This window comes from Meles meles, chromosome X, assembly GCF_922984935.1.
Source record: "Meles meles chromosome X, mMelMel3.1 paternal haplotype, whole genome shotgun sequence".
Classification (NCBI taxonomy): Eukaryota; Metazoa; Chordata; class Mammalia; order Carnivora; family Mustelidae; genus Meles; species Meles meles.
In genome coordinates this window covers 6,724,319-6,738,989 of record NC_060087.1, presented here as the reverse complement: position 1 = coordinate 6,738,989, position 14,671 = coordinate 6,724,319, and the positions used below count along the sequence as shown (strand labels likewise).

General features: G+C 53.0%; 1 protein-coding gene across 1 annotated transcript in view; it reads right to left on the bottom strand.

Annotated features, from left to right (window-relative positions):
- WWC3 (WWC family member 3) overlaps window positions 1-14,671 on the bottom strand; it is a 111,765-nt gene that overhangs the window by 65,526 nt on the left and 31,568 nt on the right. The window contains 2 exon segments of the mRNA XM_045996117.1: window positions 1,186-1,389; window positions 6,328-6,437. Of these exon segments, the coding sequence (XP_045852073.1) occupies window positions 1,186-1,389; window positions 6,328-6,437 (314 nt within the window).

The window sequence follows — 14,671 nt, the reverse complement described above, 5'->3', positions numbered from 1 at the left end:
CCATATGGCCCACAAAGCCTAAAGTATTTACTTTCTAAGCCTTGCTTTAAAAAAAAAAAAGTTTACTGACTTTTGGATTAGATGAAATAGACAAATTCTTTGAAACACACAAATACCAAAATTGATTCAAGAAACAGAATATCTGGATAGCCTTGTATCTATTAAAGATATTGAATTTATAGTTACAAACATTCCCACAAGGAACTCAAGGTCCAGATGGCTTTTTGGTGAATTCTATCAAGTTCTAGCAAATACCAATCCCACACAAACTCTTTCGGAAAAGAGAGGAGGAGGCAACACTTCCCAATTCATTCCGTGAGGCCTGATACGAGAATCAGAGAAAGACAGTGTAAGAAAAGAAACTGGAGACAAGAAACCAGCCTCTAAAAAGCAGCACTGAGCTGACCACTGCATTCTGACAGACACTTAAACCAAAACCACAAAAATCTAGCAGTTACCTACATTTGAAGAACAAGAGGTAAGACGACCTGGAAACAACGTACCATTATACCCGAGTCCTGACCTTCTGTCAGGGCACGCTGAGAGCAGAACGCTCCTCCGTTCCTGTTACGGGGGACACGCGCCCCCCTCTCCTCCCCACAGCTTGAAAGGCGTATTCGCCTTCAACAGCAGGTGCAGAAAGAAAGACCTCTAGCCCCTCGGCCTTAGCTCCACTCTGACTTGCAACACAGAGTAAAGCTCTGACCGTGTCTTTAACGCTCAAGGCTGTGTCACCAGAGCCAAATACCCGGCACCGTGGCAGTCATGTCCCAGGTAAGTCTGTCCGTGTCTCAAGCGGACCCAGGCTGTTGTCACACAGACCGAGCGGCACCCCCAACAGTCACGGCCCTGTGCACCCGTGGCGGGCTGTTCAGTGTGACAACTCGGCGGGGAGCGGACAGGCTCCAACGGTGACTGGCTGCGTCCGTTACAAAACGCTTGGGTTTCTGAGGCGGGAGCGGGTTCCTCCAACACCTGAGCACCCGCTGCTGCTTTAGAGGGAGGCCGGCACGCGGCAGCCTCTAGAACTGCGGGGGCTCCCTCCCTAAGGGTATGTGCTTAGACACCCCGGGAGGTGGTCTCGCCCGAGTCAAGCGCGGTGTGTGCAGGTGACCTAGAGGGGCTAGGGCGGGGGTGGGGGGCCTCCGACGTCACGCAGGGGCGCCCCGGGAGGCGACGACTCACAGCTGGCGTGGGAGCGGCTGTCGTCCTCGCACAGCCTGTGCAGCTGCTGGTACTCCTCCTGCGCCAGCTCGAACCGCTGCTGCTTAATCTGGTAGATCTCCTTCTTGGCGTTGAGCGCCTCCTGGGCCACGATCAAGTACTCCTTCAGCATCCGTTCCTGCTCGCGCCGCCACTGTTCGCGGGGGTCCTCGATCTGCGTGAGCTCTGCAATGGAAAGGGCGCGCGTGAGCGGCTTCCCAGTGAAACCCTGGTGCTGGCCGACCGTCACGCAGCCCCGCGACCAGAAGACGCGAACGTCGCTCATCGCCAGGGCGCGCGCCGCGGGAGCACCTGTGCCACCAAGCCTCCTAGAGCGCGGGACGAGCGCCTTCCGGCCGCACAGGCGCGGCTGAGAGGAGCAGGAGCCGCGGCGGGGCCCACGACGCTGCCACACAACCTCTCACATTGCGTCTCGGTCAAACTGGTGGCTATTTCCAACCTTCTCGCTGACTTCGGTGGCTTGGGACGCACCCCCTGACCCAGGTTGCTCCCCTTGCCCTCGCCTCGGCACCAGGCCTGCAGCCCGCCTGTGGCACCTGCCAGCGTCCTCCCGTCCCACCGGTACACCCGCCCCTGCCCCCCTCCGGCTTTCTCACTCTGCAAGGGAGGCTCATGCCTCCCTCCAGCCCCAGCCTCTCTCCTGGGCTCAGGTTCTCCTCCCCAATGCCCCCTAGATGCCGCGCCGCCTGGACGGCCCCAGAGCGATCCTGAGTCGTTCATCCACAGCGAACTCGTTCTCGCAGTGTCCCTCTTCACCAAAACTGGAAGCAGAGAAGTGACAGCACCATCACGTGCTTCTCCTTCCGCCTCCCTTCTCGAAGCGAGCAGCATCTGCGTGTACCCGCTTAGCCCACCTGGGACTTGTCCTCAGAGAGTGCTTGCTCTTCTCCCTCACCCAGAACATTCCATGTGGGTCATCAAGAACGGGTGATTCCTGCCCCTACATGTAATAATGACCGGCGACACACCCTTCACTCCCACTCCCCAAGTTCACTCAGACCCGCAGGACCCCTCTCCAGAACCACACGGGCTTCCCGCCGCACCCCACCAAAGGCCACACTAGGTGCGCTCGCCAAGTTTGCCCTCGTAACCCTGTAACCCTGCTTGCAATTCCCTAGCCCACGAGTGTCTTTTAAAGCAACAACCTCCACGTGACACAGGAGTCCTGGAACTAGCTCACCAGCTTCAGTCCTTTCTGTCATTTCCCCAGGACAAGCTTTTCCAAAGTGCTGCTGCTTCTGGTCTCTTCTGCCCATAGGGAAGCCCTACTGTCTTCCAGTCCCTCTGTGAAAGCACCTCCTTTTTGAAGCCCCCTCGGCCCCCACAAGCACGTATACCTCTATGTGATGGGGAGGACTGTAGTGCTCACCGCCGGGCACGTAACTGCTCCCGTGTTTCTGTCTCCCCCCTACTAAACTCCCAAGCGCCTCAAAGACAGGCACACGGCCTCAGTCAGCGTTCCAGTCCCGGGACCTTTCAGTCACTGGAGAGCCAGAAGCAATCGGTAACTGTGGGCCGCAAGCCCACTGAATGCAGAACGGACGGGGCAGTCTGCTCCCCAGACAGGGAACTATGTGCCTGAAAGCTGGTCCTGAGACTGAGGCGGCAGACTGAGCAAACGGGCCAGACAGCCAGACCCGGAGAAGGCTCCCCTCCTGCACCGCGACAGAGCTCCTGGGAGAGATTTCAACACAAGTGGTGCCTCCTGGAAGTAAAAACTGCGAAGCCGCGTGCCCGCTCCAAACTTAGAGAGCCCGGGCTGCGGCCGCTGTAACGATGACGTGCTGGTAAATACACGCGGGCCGCAGGCAGCCCAGACAAAATTAGGGAGAGCTCAGAGACGTGCCAGCACGACTCCTTCCAGCCCGACCTGTAAATAAATAGGCAGCACACTCTACGTTAACTAGAATTTAAATAAACATCTGGAAAGAGAGAAAGAAAGAAACATGATTCTTTTAAAATGTACCTGGGAGCTCTCCTGTGTTTGCTAGATGGGATGCTACCTCATTCACAAACCAGTTCCCAAAGCTGGTAATGCACACGCTCGCACGCACGCATGTAAATTTGATTCTGTGCGCGGGACCAGCACTTTAACAACAGCCAAAGGCGGAAACGACCCTGACTCCAGCAGCCGATGGGTGGATCAGGAAAGCGCGGTCTGCCGGGACGACGGTGGGGCATCGCTATGGCATTTCCCCGCCATAACGGGGAATGAAGTCCCGCTTCACGCTACACCACGAAGAGCCTCACACGCGTCGTACAGTGAAAGAAGTCGGACATCGAAGGCCGTGTAGTGAATGAGTCCATCTCTAAGAAATGTCCAGAAGAGGCAAATCCAGAGAGACAGAAAGGAGATTTCACGGCAGCCCGGGGCTGGGAGGCTGGAGGGGAGTGGGGAGTGACTGCTCCTGGGTGCCAGGTTTGATTTCGGGGTGATGACATGTTCTGGAACCAGACACAGGTGGTGGGCGTACAACACAGAACACACCAAGTGTCACCAAACTCCACACTTCAGAAGGCTTAATTTTACGTTCTGTGGATTTCACCTCAAAATGGTTGAGAAAGGAATGTCATGTTTTCTTTACTACACACACACACACACACGAGTGCTTGCTAGGATGTTTCAAGGAAGTCCTCCCTTTGAACCGCCTTCCACCGACATGCCCTACCGCCTTCACGCTGCCACCCCAGGTCCGTACTGGAAAGCCCCTCCAGGCCTCCAAGTTCTCAGCAGGAAACAAGAAACCAAATATAGCAACAGTCAGGGTCCTGAGCTAGCCCCAGTTCACACTCCGTGGGCCGGGGCAGGGCAGAGTCACGGCTGTGGCCACCGGAGTCGCTGCCGTGTGCGCAGCCCTGAGGCCCGCCATGGCCAGCGTGTAGGCCACGTCATCATGGCCCGCGGACGTGGCCTACACGCTGGCCAGTGCACCAGAGGCTCTTGGGGGCCTTGAAGGCGGTCGACCCAGGGTCCCTCTGGTCGATCTGCACAGTCCAGTTTAACGTCTGACTCCTCAGGGTCAGGCCTTCAGAGAGTTTTAGAGCTGCTATGAAGACTTGGGTTCTTGGGAGCAAGTTTTCTGGAATGCAGTGTTTGGTCCCCACATACATTTTATTACAACAATAACCTTTCTTGTCCCCCCCACCCGAAGAAAAAAGGGGGGGGAGAGTTGTGTTCTCTAATGTCTTTATCACTCACAGTGCGGAGTCATCCCACTTATACTCAGTGGCTGGAACAAAGTCCTTGGTGATCACTCAGTTTTTGGGTTCACGGCCACGTCTAGAGTATTATGTGGAATCCTTGAGAGTAGACGCTGGGTCTCACTTCCCTGGGTCCCCAGAGCCCAAAGAGTGGCCAGCACAGAGAGGTGCTCTAGAACATTCCCTGTCACAGAAAACAGGGGAGCAAGGAATGCCCGCAGCAAAGTAGGGGTGCAGAGGGACGAGTGTTGGTTTTAGAAGCCGGAACGGTCCACGGCTTCAGTGGCAGGCAAAGTTTCCAGAAAGGCCGTGTAAGGTAGATTCCTCTGCCATTCACTGCCACCACCTAGCCTCGGAGAGGCCGAAGCCTGGGGATGAAGCCCCGGCACACATGTGCCCAGGCCCACAGGGCAGCAGTCATCCCCCATGGGAGCTGCCCACCGGCAGCCAGGAGGGAGGCCCGGACAGCAAGACGCCTCGAACACACTCAGGTCGTGAGGCATGGGGTCAGCTGGGGCTATAGGGAGGGCGGCCTCCGTGGGAGCCTCACTGAGCACCGCGCTCTGCCCAGTGGCTGGGGGATTTATCCAAAAGCCCTCCTGCCCCTTAGACAACTGCCGGGGAGCGGTGGTGAGCCGGGGCGGTTCCTCTCCCCACTGCCCAGTCTTCGGGTCAGGGCCAGGGCAAGTGCAAGGCTGACCGCCAGTATCAGAAATCCCACCGCCCCGGATGGAGAACGGAAGTCTTGCCGTTCAGGTTTCTGAACACTGACTCAGGAGGCTGGCTAGGAAGTGCCAATGCAGGAATCAGCCCCAAAGACACCAACCTGGGTCGCCTGCGCTGAGGGGACGGCAGGGCCCGTGGGACTGGCGTGAGGAAAGAGCTTCGGATCACTCACGTGGTGGGCACTGTGCGGCCTCGGGGCCCCCGCCTCCCCTGCACTGCATACACTGATGGACAGAAAGCGCGCCGAGGAAGTCACACTTCATGTCCCCGGGAGTGACCAATGAAAACGACAGCAACACTGAGCATAGCTGGAATGAAAATGGGAGTGAGTGCAAAAGTAGGAATCTGAGAGGGAAGGGGGCCCCCAGGGGGGCCAGATCAAGGAAGGCTGATGACGGGGCGGCAAGCCAAGAGGGAGGGGCAGACAGCAGAAGGGAGCCTGCGAACCAGGGTGCCAAGGTCGGCCCCACGGCCACTTGGGCGGCAGCTCGTCTTCTGTGGCAGGCTGTCCCGAGCTGCATACGAAGTTCGGCAGCAGCCCGAGGCCCTGCCCACAAGATGCCACCAGCTCCTCTCCCGGACGTGACAACAGAAAATGCCTCCAGACGTTGCCAAGTGGTCCTGGGAAGCAAAATCAGCCCTGGTCGAGAGCCACAGCTCTACCCAATTCTTCCAAGAAAGCCGGCGTGCTCAGGACCCACTGTATTATTTTAGCTGTCGTCTTCACCCAGCTTTCTCCCTTCACAAAGATCATAAAGGGCTGGTATGCTAAAGTTGAAACTGAATGTGTAAGACAAAATGAAGTTAAGGTAATCACTGGGGCATTTATTGTTCCAGGAACTCGTAAGCTCCGCTTTGCAATAAATAACCTTCTCATTATGAAAGATATTTCTATTTCTAGACCGCCTGGGAAACGTATTCCTTTCACTAGGCATTAAAACCCTCCACTAAACATATTCCGTGCAGTCCTGGGCAACGCATAGGTAAGGTGTCACACAACAGCTTCACTTTTTGAAGAACCCCACAAAGGACAACCTCAGGTTACGTTAGTAAAATCCAGCTAAGTGCTGCAGTGGATAGTAATGAGTGTCTTGGCCTACAAAGAGAGTTCTTAGCATCCCGGAGATCAACATGAAAACTCATTCACATATAACTCAAATGTGGGAGTCTACTTACTGTTTATGTGGTCCATGTAATAAATTCCAATTTGTTTATCGTATACCGTCTCCCATCCTAAAGGAAGTTCATCCCCAACACAATCGGCAAAGGTCAATGGCTTTGTTATCCTGCAAAATAAAATCATGAGAGCCAATGTGAAAGGTCAATTTCATTAAGTTTGCTGAATCGACTCTAGAATTAGGTCTTAATATGAAATTAGATATTATCTCATCTAAGTGACTGCTTCTGCTCCAACTATTTAGTTGGGAAATTAATTCACTGGCTTTGCCTGAATAATACTCAGCAACAATATCAGTACACTTGCAGTTAAAAGCATTCCTATCTCAAAGTGCAACTTTAAATAGCAGCGAAAATAGATATGGACAGTTACAAAACAGGTAAAACCAACATCTTCTTCCAAGCAGTGCGTTTAATGGGGTGACGGTGTTAGAACCCTCCGTAACAGAACAGCCGTGGTTTGTTCTCGTTCCCTGACAAATGTCCCCACCCCGCATCACCCCCGGCACCCGCCCCCAGGTCTGTTTCCAAGCAGGACAGCGTGAATCTATCTAAAACACTGGTGAGTTTCATCTACCAGAGGTCATCAGTTAAGGAGCTAAACATTAACCACTGACCAAAGACAAAAAGCCCAGCACGCCGGGCCCCCAGACAAGGAGGTACCAATTGGTCCTTAGACTGTAAGGGTCTGAGATCGCAAAGGGTCCTTTTTGTTTTCTGGAGAAAAACAACAAAAGCACATCGTCTACAGACCTCTCCCTTTGAAGCAAACGTGTCTCAGGAAACCTCGGCTTGACACAGATAAAGGGTTTCCAGATGGGTGTCTTTAGGAAGCACCTCTCCCTCCCCCACATCCCACCATCACATTGATGGACAAGACGGCTGTTGTATAAAATAGGCCACGCCCTATAATTGTCTGAGTCTGGGCAGCTCTCTCCTCGGCTGTCTCTATAAATGCACACTGACCGGTATGCAGGGGAATCCGACAACCTAAATTTCACTAACTCAGTCCTCCCACATCTTCTGCTCAAGTCCCCGGCCCCAGGAAAGCGAGATACCGCAACGACGGCCAAACCTCACAAGACCAGTATGAACGCGGAACATGTTATTTCCCCAAACTGGTTCGACAACCAGCCTCTGTACCTCCCAGGAGCATTTAGAAGCCAGTAAACACCAGCAAAATGGCGGAAATTGTAACTCGTCTTCATTTTATAGATAGTTTTAAGACGTTAGAGTCAATACCAAAACAGGAAAATGCCAAAGGTGAAATCTGCTGCAGACAGCCCAGCAAATACGACGCACTCCGAACTGCGCGACCTCACACCATGAGTACACGGCCTGCCGCCCGCCCCATCCACAACTCCACGGTCCGCGGCAGGAGTCCTCCTCGGGCTGTGAAGGGCACGAGGGCAGCACGGTCCAAGTCAAGCCGGTAACAGCAGGGTGCTGTGCGTGAGTCTGGTCCCGAAGGGGACCGAACCACAACAAGAACAGTGCTATTTTAAGATAAATGGAGTCCTGAGCACATCTCTGCCATTTAGAGTCACATAGATTCTGCCATTCCAGAGTCACATAGAAGCTTCGAGGAAAAAAAAATAAGCTTAGAGAAAAGAAAAGAAAATTTTAAGCGTATTCACATCTATGACCTCATCTCATCAGCAGAGGTGGGAAACCTAACCTTGCTGCCCTACTGAGCCCAATTTACTTCGTAAGTCAGAACTGTTACAAAATGATTTTGAGCTCCTATTTTCAATTTTTGATCCAATAAACAATGCAGGTAATTCTAATAACACTTCCATACTTGGTGTTCCAGAAATAAACAAAAGGACACAGTCTACTGTCTCGGTGAATTTAATTTTAGTTTTTTTAAAAGATTTTATTTATTGGGGCGCCTGAGTGGCTCAGTGGGTTAAAGCCTCTGCCTTCGGCTCGGGTCATGATCTCAGGGTCCTGGGATCGAGCCCCGTATCGGGCTCTCTGCTCGGCCGGGAGCCTGCTTCCTCCTCCCTCCCTCTCTCTCTCTGCCTGCTTCTCTGCCTACTTGTGATCTCTGTCTGTCAAAAGATTTTATTTATTTATTTGACAGACAGAGATCATAAGTAGGCAGAGAGGCAGGCGGGGGGTGGGAGGAAGCAGGCTCCCCCTGAGCAGAGAGCCCGATGTGGGGCTCGATCCCAGGACCCTGAGATCATGACCTGAGCCGAAGGCAGCGGCTTTAACCCACTGAGCCACACAGGCACCCCTCAGTGAATTTTATTTGGGCTCCATACAGAAGCTGTATGTCTCAGATTCCACTCTCTCCAGACAGAGCACGGAGTCCGCACGGTTACCCAGGAATCCGTACTACAAAGGCACTCGATGAGAGGGCACGGCTGTCACGGTCCAGCTCACACCAGCAGCAGGGTCTCTACGCCCGCAGAGAAGTTATCAAGTCCTTGCTGTTGGGCTCATCGAGCCGCAGGGCCCCACACTTTGAGCCCATCTACTCACCTGACAGTCGTCTCAACATGCTCAACGATGAAGAGTTCCAGCTCCCAAAGGACAGAAGTAAACAAGGAGACAACTATAGGGATCGCTTGGGCAGGCCAAACGCAGCAACGGGGCCGGAAGACAGCGAGGAGAAGCACAAACACCCACTCCCCGGCTTCACCCACCACTCTGTGAAACACGCACACCGGCAGCAGGACCCCCATGACAGCCAGCTCCGAAGACGGCTCCCAGCGCCCCTGCCTCCTGTCGTTCACGGCCTCGTGCGCTCCCCTCCCCCGCCGAAGAGGGTTGAGCCGTGAGCCGCCCAGGATACTGTGGAAATGACCGCGCGTGGCCTCCGAGGTGGGAGCACGTTCTCTCAGACCGCCGGCTCTGGGGGAAACCAGCGTCGTGCTGGGAGCTCACACAAGCAGCCCCAGGAAGAGAGCCCGGCGGAGAACAGAGGCCTCGTGCCAACAGCCAGCACCGAGCTGCCAGCCCCATGAGTAAACCACCTCGAGAATGGACCCACCGGCCGCAGTCAAGCCTTCAGATGAAGGCAGCCGCCCCGGGCAGCATCGTGACCACGACGCCTCATGAGACCCAAGCAAGACCCACCCAGATAAACTTTTCAATTCCTGCACGACAGAAATCATGTGCGCCCTGTCATCTGAAGGCACCAGATGTCAGTAATTCATGGTGCAACAACAGGTAACCAATAAAATCACAAGCTCTCACGTCCCTGCCGAGTCTCCCAGACGCTGTGGAGGACACTGTGCTGGCAGCCCGGGCTCCTCTGTTAGGAGGCAGTGAAATGCGGAGAAGCGTTCTTCATCCTACTTGAGAACATTAGAAGAAACATCCACACTGCCCGTCTGATTCATCCATCGGATTCCAAAGAGCTGCAACCTCATTGCGCAGAGACACATTTTGGCATGACTTTCTTTTTTTTTTTTTAAGATTTTATTTATTTATTTATTTGACAGATAGAGATCACAAGTAGGCAGAGAGGCAGGCAGAGAGAGAGAGAGGAGGAAGCAGGCTCCCTGCCAAGCAGAGAGCCCGATGCGGGGCTCGATCCCAGGACCCTGGGACCATGACCCGAGCGAAAGGCAGAGGCTTTAACCCACTGAGCCATCCAGGCGCCCCACATTTTGGCATGACTTTCGATCACAGCATTGAGAATGTCTACATTTATTGTCCTAATTATCATCGCAACATGTTTACGGGACAAAGACTTCAGCACAGGCCACCATAAACATCTGCAACTGTACCAATATCAAATGATGTTTTTCTCCCAAGAAAGGTGTTGGTGGGTAACACTGCTTCAGTGACAAGTAAATCCCTTCAGACGAGCTGTTCCAATTTCGAATGTATCTGATCACGCTGCTACAGTGACGAGAGCTGAACAACTCTTGGTTCCCTTTTTTTTTTTTTTTTTAAGATTTTATTTATTTATTTGACAGAGAGAAATCACAAGAGAGGCAGGCAGAGAGAGAGGAAGGGAAGCAGGCTCTCCACTGAGCAGAGAGCCCGATGTGGGACTCAATCCCAGGACCCCGAGATCATGACCTGAGCCGAAGGCAGCGGCTTAACCCACTGAGCCACCCAGGCGCCCTGGTTCCCTTTTCATTGTGAGAAGGGCAAGGTCTGGGAGTCTGGAGCAGTGGAGTTCTTTCGGTATTCGTTTTTCAGCAAGGAGGGCTTTCTGGCTGTGGCCGGCTAAAAAGCAGGATTCCTGCACGTCAGGCTGCGGCCCGAAGCCGCCTGGACGCTATCCCATCCACGGCCAGAGACAACCAGGACCCTCAACACGGTGCTGGGCTTCCTCCTGGACGATCCCGTGACCCCTTATGCTGCTAGTGGCTGTCCCTCCAGGTGGGGGGAGACATGGTGACCAAGGACTCTGCCTCCAGAGCATGTGGCACAGCGCTGAGGGCCACGCGGTGCAAAGCCCAGGGCTGCTGTTCCTAGTCCTCCCCAAGGCAAGCCCGGGGTTCTGTCCCCACTCCCAGGTATGCCGGCCCAAGTTCCTGAGTCCTCATCTCTCCAGAAATTTTTTTTAAGATTTTATTTATTTGAGAGAGAGCGAGAGCAAGAGAGAGAGAGCACGTGCAGGGTGAGGGGCAGAGAGAGAAGCAGGCTCCCCACCGAGCAAGGAGCCTGAGGTGGGACTTGATTCCAGGACCCTGGGACCGTGACCTGAGCTGAAGGCAGAGGCTTCACCGACTAAGCCACCCAGGTGCCCCTCTCCAGAAATCTGATGTTAGATTTTTTCCAACTAACTTCTTCCCATGCTCACATGCAGACTCAGACATTTCTGTTTCCATTACAGAGGGTTTAGGAACTGCACTTATCTAGGAGAAAAATGTCCATTCATACCACTACTCAAATACAACCATTATTCCTATTTTTTTTTAAAGATTTATTTATTTGACAGATAGAGATTACAAGTAGGCAGAGAGGCAGGCAGAGAGAGAGAGAGGAGGAAGCAGGCTCCCAGCCAAGCAGAGAGCCCGATGCGGGGCTCGATCCCAGGACCCTGGGATCATGACCTGAGCTGAAGGCAGAGGCTTTAACCCGCTGAGCCACCCAGGCGCCCCCATTATTCCTATTTTGATGCATTCTCCTCCATCTTTTTTCTGTGTTCTTTTATTTTTTTTCTGACATAATCATGATCACACAGTATATACAATGTTCTATCCTGTCTTTTCCACTTAACGTTGTAATACGTGTACTGATTAATTCATACATTGAGTCTCCTTCAAAATTACCAGAAATGGTCTAACACTATGGCCTAAATATTCTGCCTCCCTCGTAAATTCTTTGTAAAGATCACCTGGAACAGTTAAATAGGTTAAGCTCCTTGAGAACAATTACCCTGTCTCAACTGCCTTTGAGCCCTAGGAGGTGATCTCGGAATAAGAGCTTGCATTTTTACCAACAGCTTGCTAAGGGGATTGATAAAATTCAGCTAAGCGCTCTCCTATTGTTGACACACCTCCATTACTTCCCCGTCTCTGCTAATAAAAACATTCATAAGCACTGCTTTGGAAAACAGTGCAGCAATTTCTCAAAACAGTTAAACACTGGGGTGCCTGGGTGGCTCAGTCGGTTAAGCATCTGCCTTCAGCTCAGGTCATGATCCGGCTCTCTGCTCGGCAGGAAGTCTGACTCTCTCTCCCTCTGCCTCCAGCTCATAGTTTCTCCCTCGCTCTCTCAAATAAATAAAATCTTAAGGGAAAAAAAAAACAGTTAAACACTGAGTTTCCATATGACCCAGTAATTCTACAACTAGGTACATACCCAAGAGAAATGAAAACATATGTCCACACAGACGAATGTCCATAGTGGCATTCCTCACAACAGCCAAAAGGTGGAAACGACCAAAGGCCATCAAGTGACGAGTGGATCAGTAAAATACAGTCTACCCACACAATGGCATATTACACAACCATTACAAAAGAAGGAGTACCAACGCAGGCTCCAACACCAGTGGGCCTTGAAGTCACTGTGCCAGGCGAAAAAAGCCAGACACAGAAGGCCATGTGTTGCATGGCTCCATCTATAAGAAATGTCCAGAACAGGCAAAGCCACGGAGACAGAAAGTAGACCAGAGATTGCCAGGGCCTGGGGGAGAGGGAATGGGAGCGAGTACTAATAGACACAGGGCTTCTGCTGGGAGTGACAGAAATGTTCCGACATGAGACAGTGGTAATCACTGGCCAACGTGAATGTGCAGAAAACGAATGAACTGTATGCTTGAACTGGTGAGCCCCGTGTTACCTGTCAATCATATCCCAATCTTTAGAACTGTGATGAAAGGAACATCTGTTTATCATAAAGCTCATAATCTGTATTTATAATTACCTTCCTCGAAAGGGTCCGCAAAGAACACAAAGTCTGAAGAATACGAAGCCTTTCTCCGTATCTCCAGGTCAATGTGGAACCTCCGCAGTAAAGTGTAGGGAACAGGAATAAAATCACCTAAAACCCAGACCCCTGGATTCGTGTTTTTGTTTTCCTCTCCTTTGTCCTACAGCTCATTTTTCCACAGCTGATATCATACTACATACAATTTCATACACTGATTTTTTTTAATATTTTATTTATTTGACAGAGAGAAATCACAACTAGGCAGAGAGGCAGGCAGAGAGAGAGGAGGAAGCAGGCTCCCTGCGGAGCAGAGAGCCCAATGCAGGGCTCTATCCCAGAACCCTGGGATCATGACCTGAGCTGAAGGCAGAGGCTTTAACCCATTGAGCCACCCAGGCGCCCATATACACTGATTTTTTTAATTTGCATATTTCCCCGTGCCCTTCGCCTCCCTGTCAGCACCACTTTCCATCCCGATGGCATCTTCCATCATTTGCAGTAAATCATAATTCATCTACCAAGGACCTCAGGTCATCTCTTTAGGTATGTTCCAATTTTCTGCTCTTCATTGTGAAGGATGAGTATGAGCTCACAGGAAGCATTTAACATCAACTTCCAAAGTGAGTTACCCTCCCGCACACGGGGAAGTAAGATGGCCTTTCTCATTATCCTCTGGGGATATCCTCAGTGCACTTGCTCAAGCGCTCAGAGTAAATCCACACGGCACAAGCGTGCTTACTTTCGAGGAACATGCTGGTAGGGAGTACGGGGTAAGTTTAATAGCATTCTCTGAACGCGGGGGAGCCGGGGAAACGTGGTCAGTGATGAACTGAGAAACGGGGTACCCACTGTCCCCACGCTTCAAAGTATGCCCCCGCAGTGCCAGCTCTCGCCAGTCCCCTCACCATCCCCCGATCTGAGCAACCCCAGCCAGGAGAGGTGCCCTCAAGCCCCCCTCACAGAGATTCCCAATGCAGCATCTCCCCTTAATGAACGGCTGTCCTTGGCCTCGGCTGAGGAAATGAACTCGGTCCACGGGCCAATCTTACCAGAGTCGGTCCACGAGAAGGGAGAGAACGATGGATGGCCAATGCCGGCTTCTTGCGGTGCCCGTTTGCCTGTCGCACCCTGCAGGGCTCTTCAGGAAGCGGCCATGGACCATCTCAGTGAGTGCCAGCTCCAAGAGAGCCATTTATTGCCGGGAAACTCTGGATGAGTCCTTCTGTTTCTCCCTGGGCCTCCATTTCCCAATCTTCAAAACGGGGATGAGCAAACACACCTGCCAGGGTCGTGCCAGCCGCACGTGGCCTCTCCAGTCGGAGCGCGGAGGCCGGCTCCGGCCGCTCCCCTTCCCACCTCCCTCTCGGTTCTCTAGCGGACCTGCTTCAGACTCTGTTTTCTTTTGCTGCTGTAACACGTCACAACAAACCTGGTGGCTTTAAACAACACACGTGTATTATCTTCCAGGTGTGGAGCTCACCCACGCAGCTTGGTTTCACAGACCTAAACCCAAAGTGTCAGGAGACGACCACCCCCTGGAGGCCATGGGGAGGAAATATGTTCTCTTGGCTTCTCCAGCTGCCTCCATCTCCGCGTCGGCCACGGCCGGTGGAGTCTTTCTCAGGATGCCACCTCTCCAGTTTTCCCTCTCCTACTCCCAGAGACCCTCGTGATGGCACCGGGCCCAGCCGGATAGCTGGGATAATCCCCCCACTGCAAGGTCCCGAACTTGGTCACGCCTGCGAAGTCTCTCTTTGCCACGTCGGGTAACACAGTCGCGGTTTCCAGGGATGAGGACATGGACGTCTTGGGAGGCCATGATCTGGCCGACCACAACCCGCCGCCAGGGAGGGCAGCTGGTAGGGATCCAGGGCCTCCAACATGGTGCCCTCCTTCCCGGCCAGGTGCAGGGGGCTGGGCTCTGCCAGCAACCACAGCGAGGGGCAGGAAAGGGGTGGGCGGCAGAGGGTGAAGTAAGAGAGAGAAGGCTCACCACTGA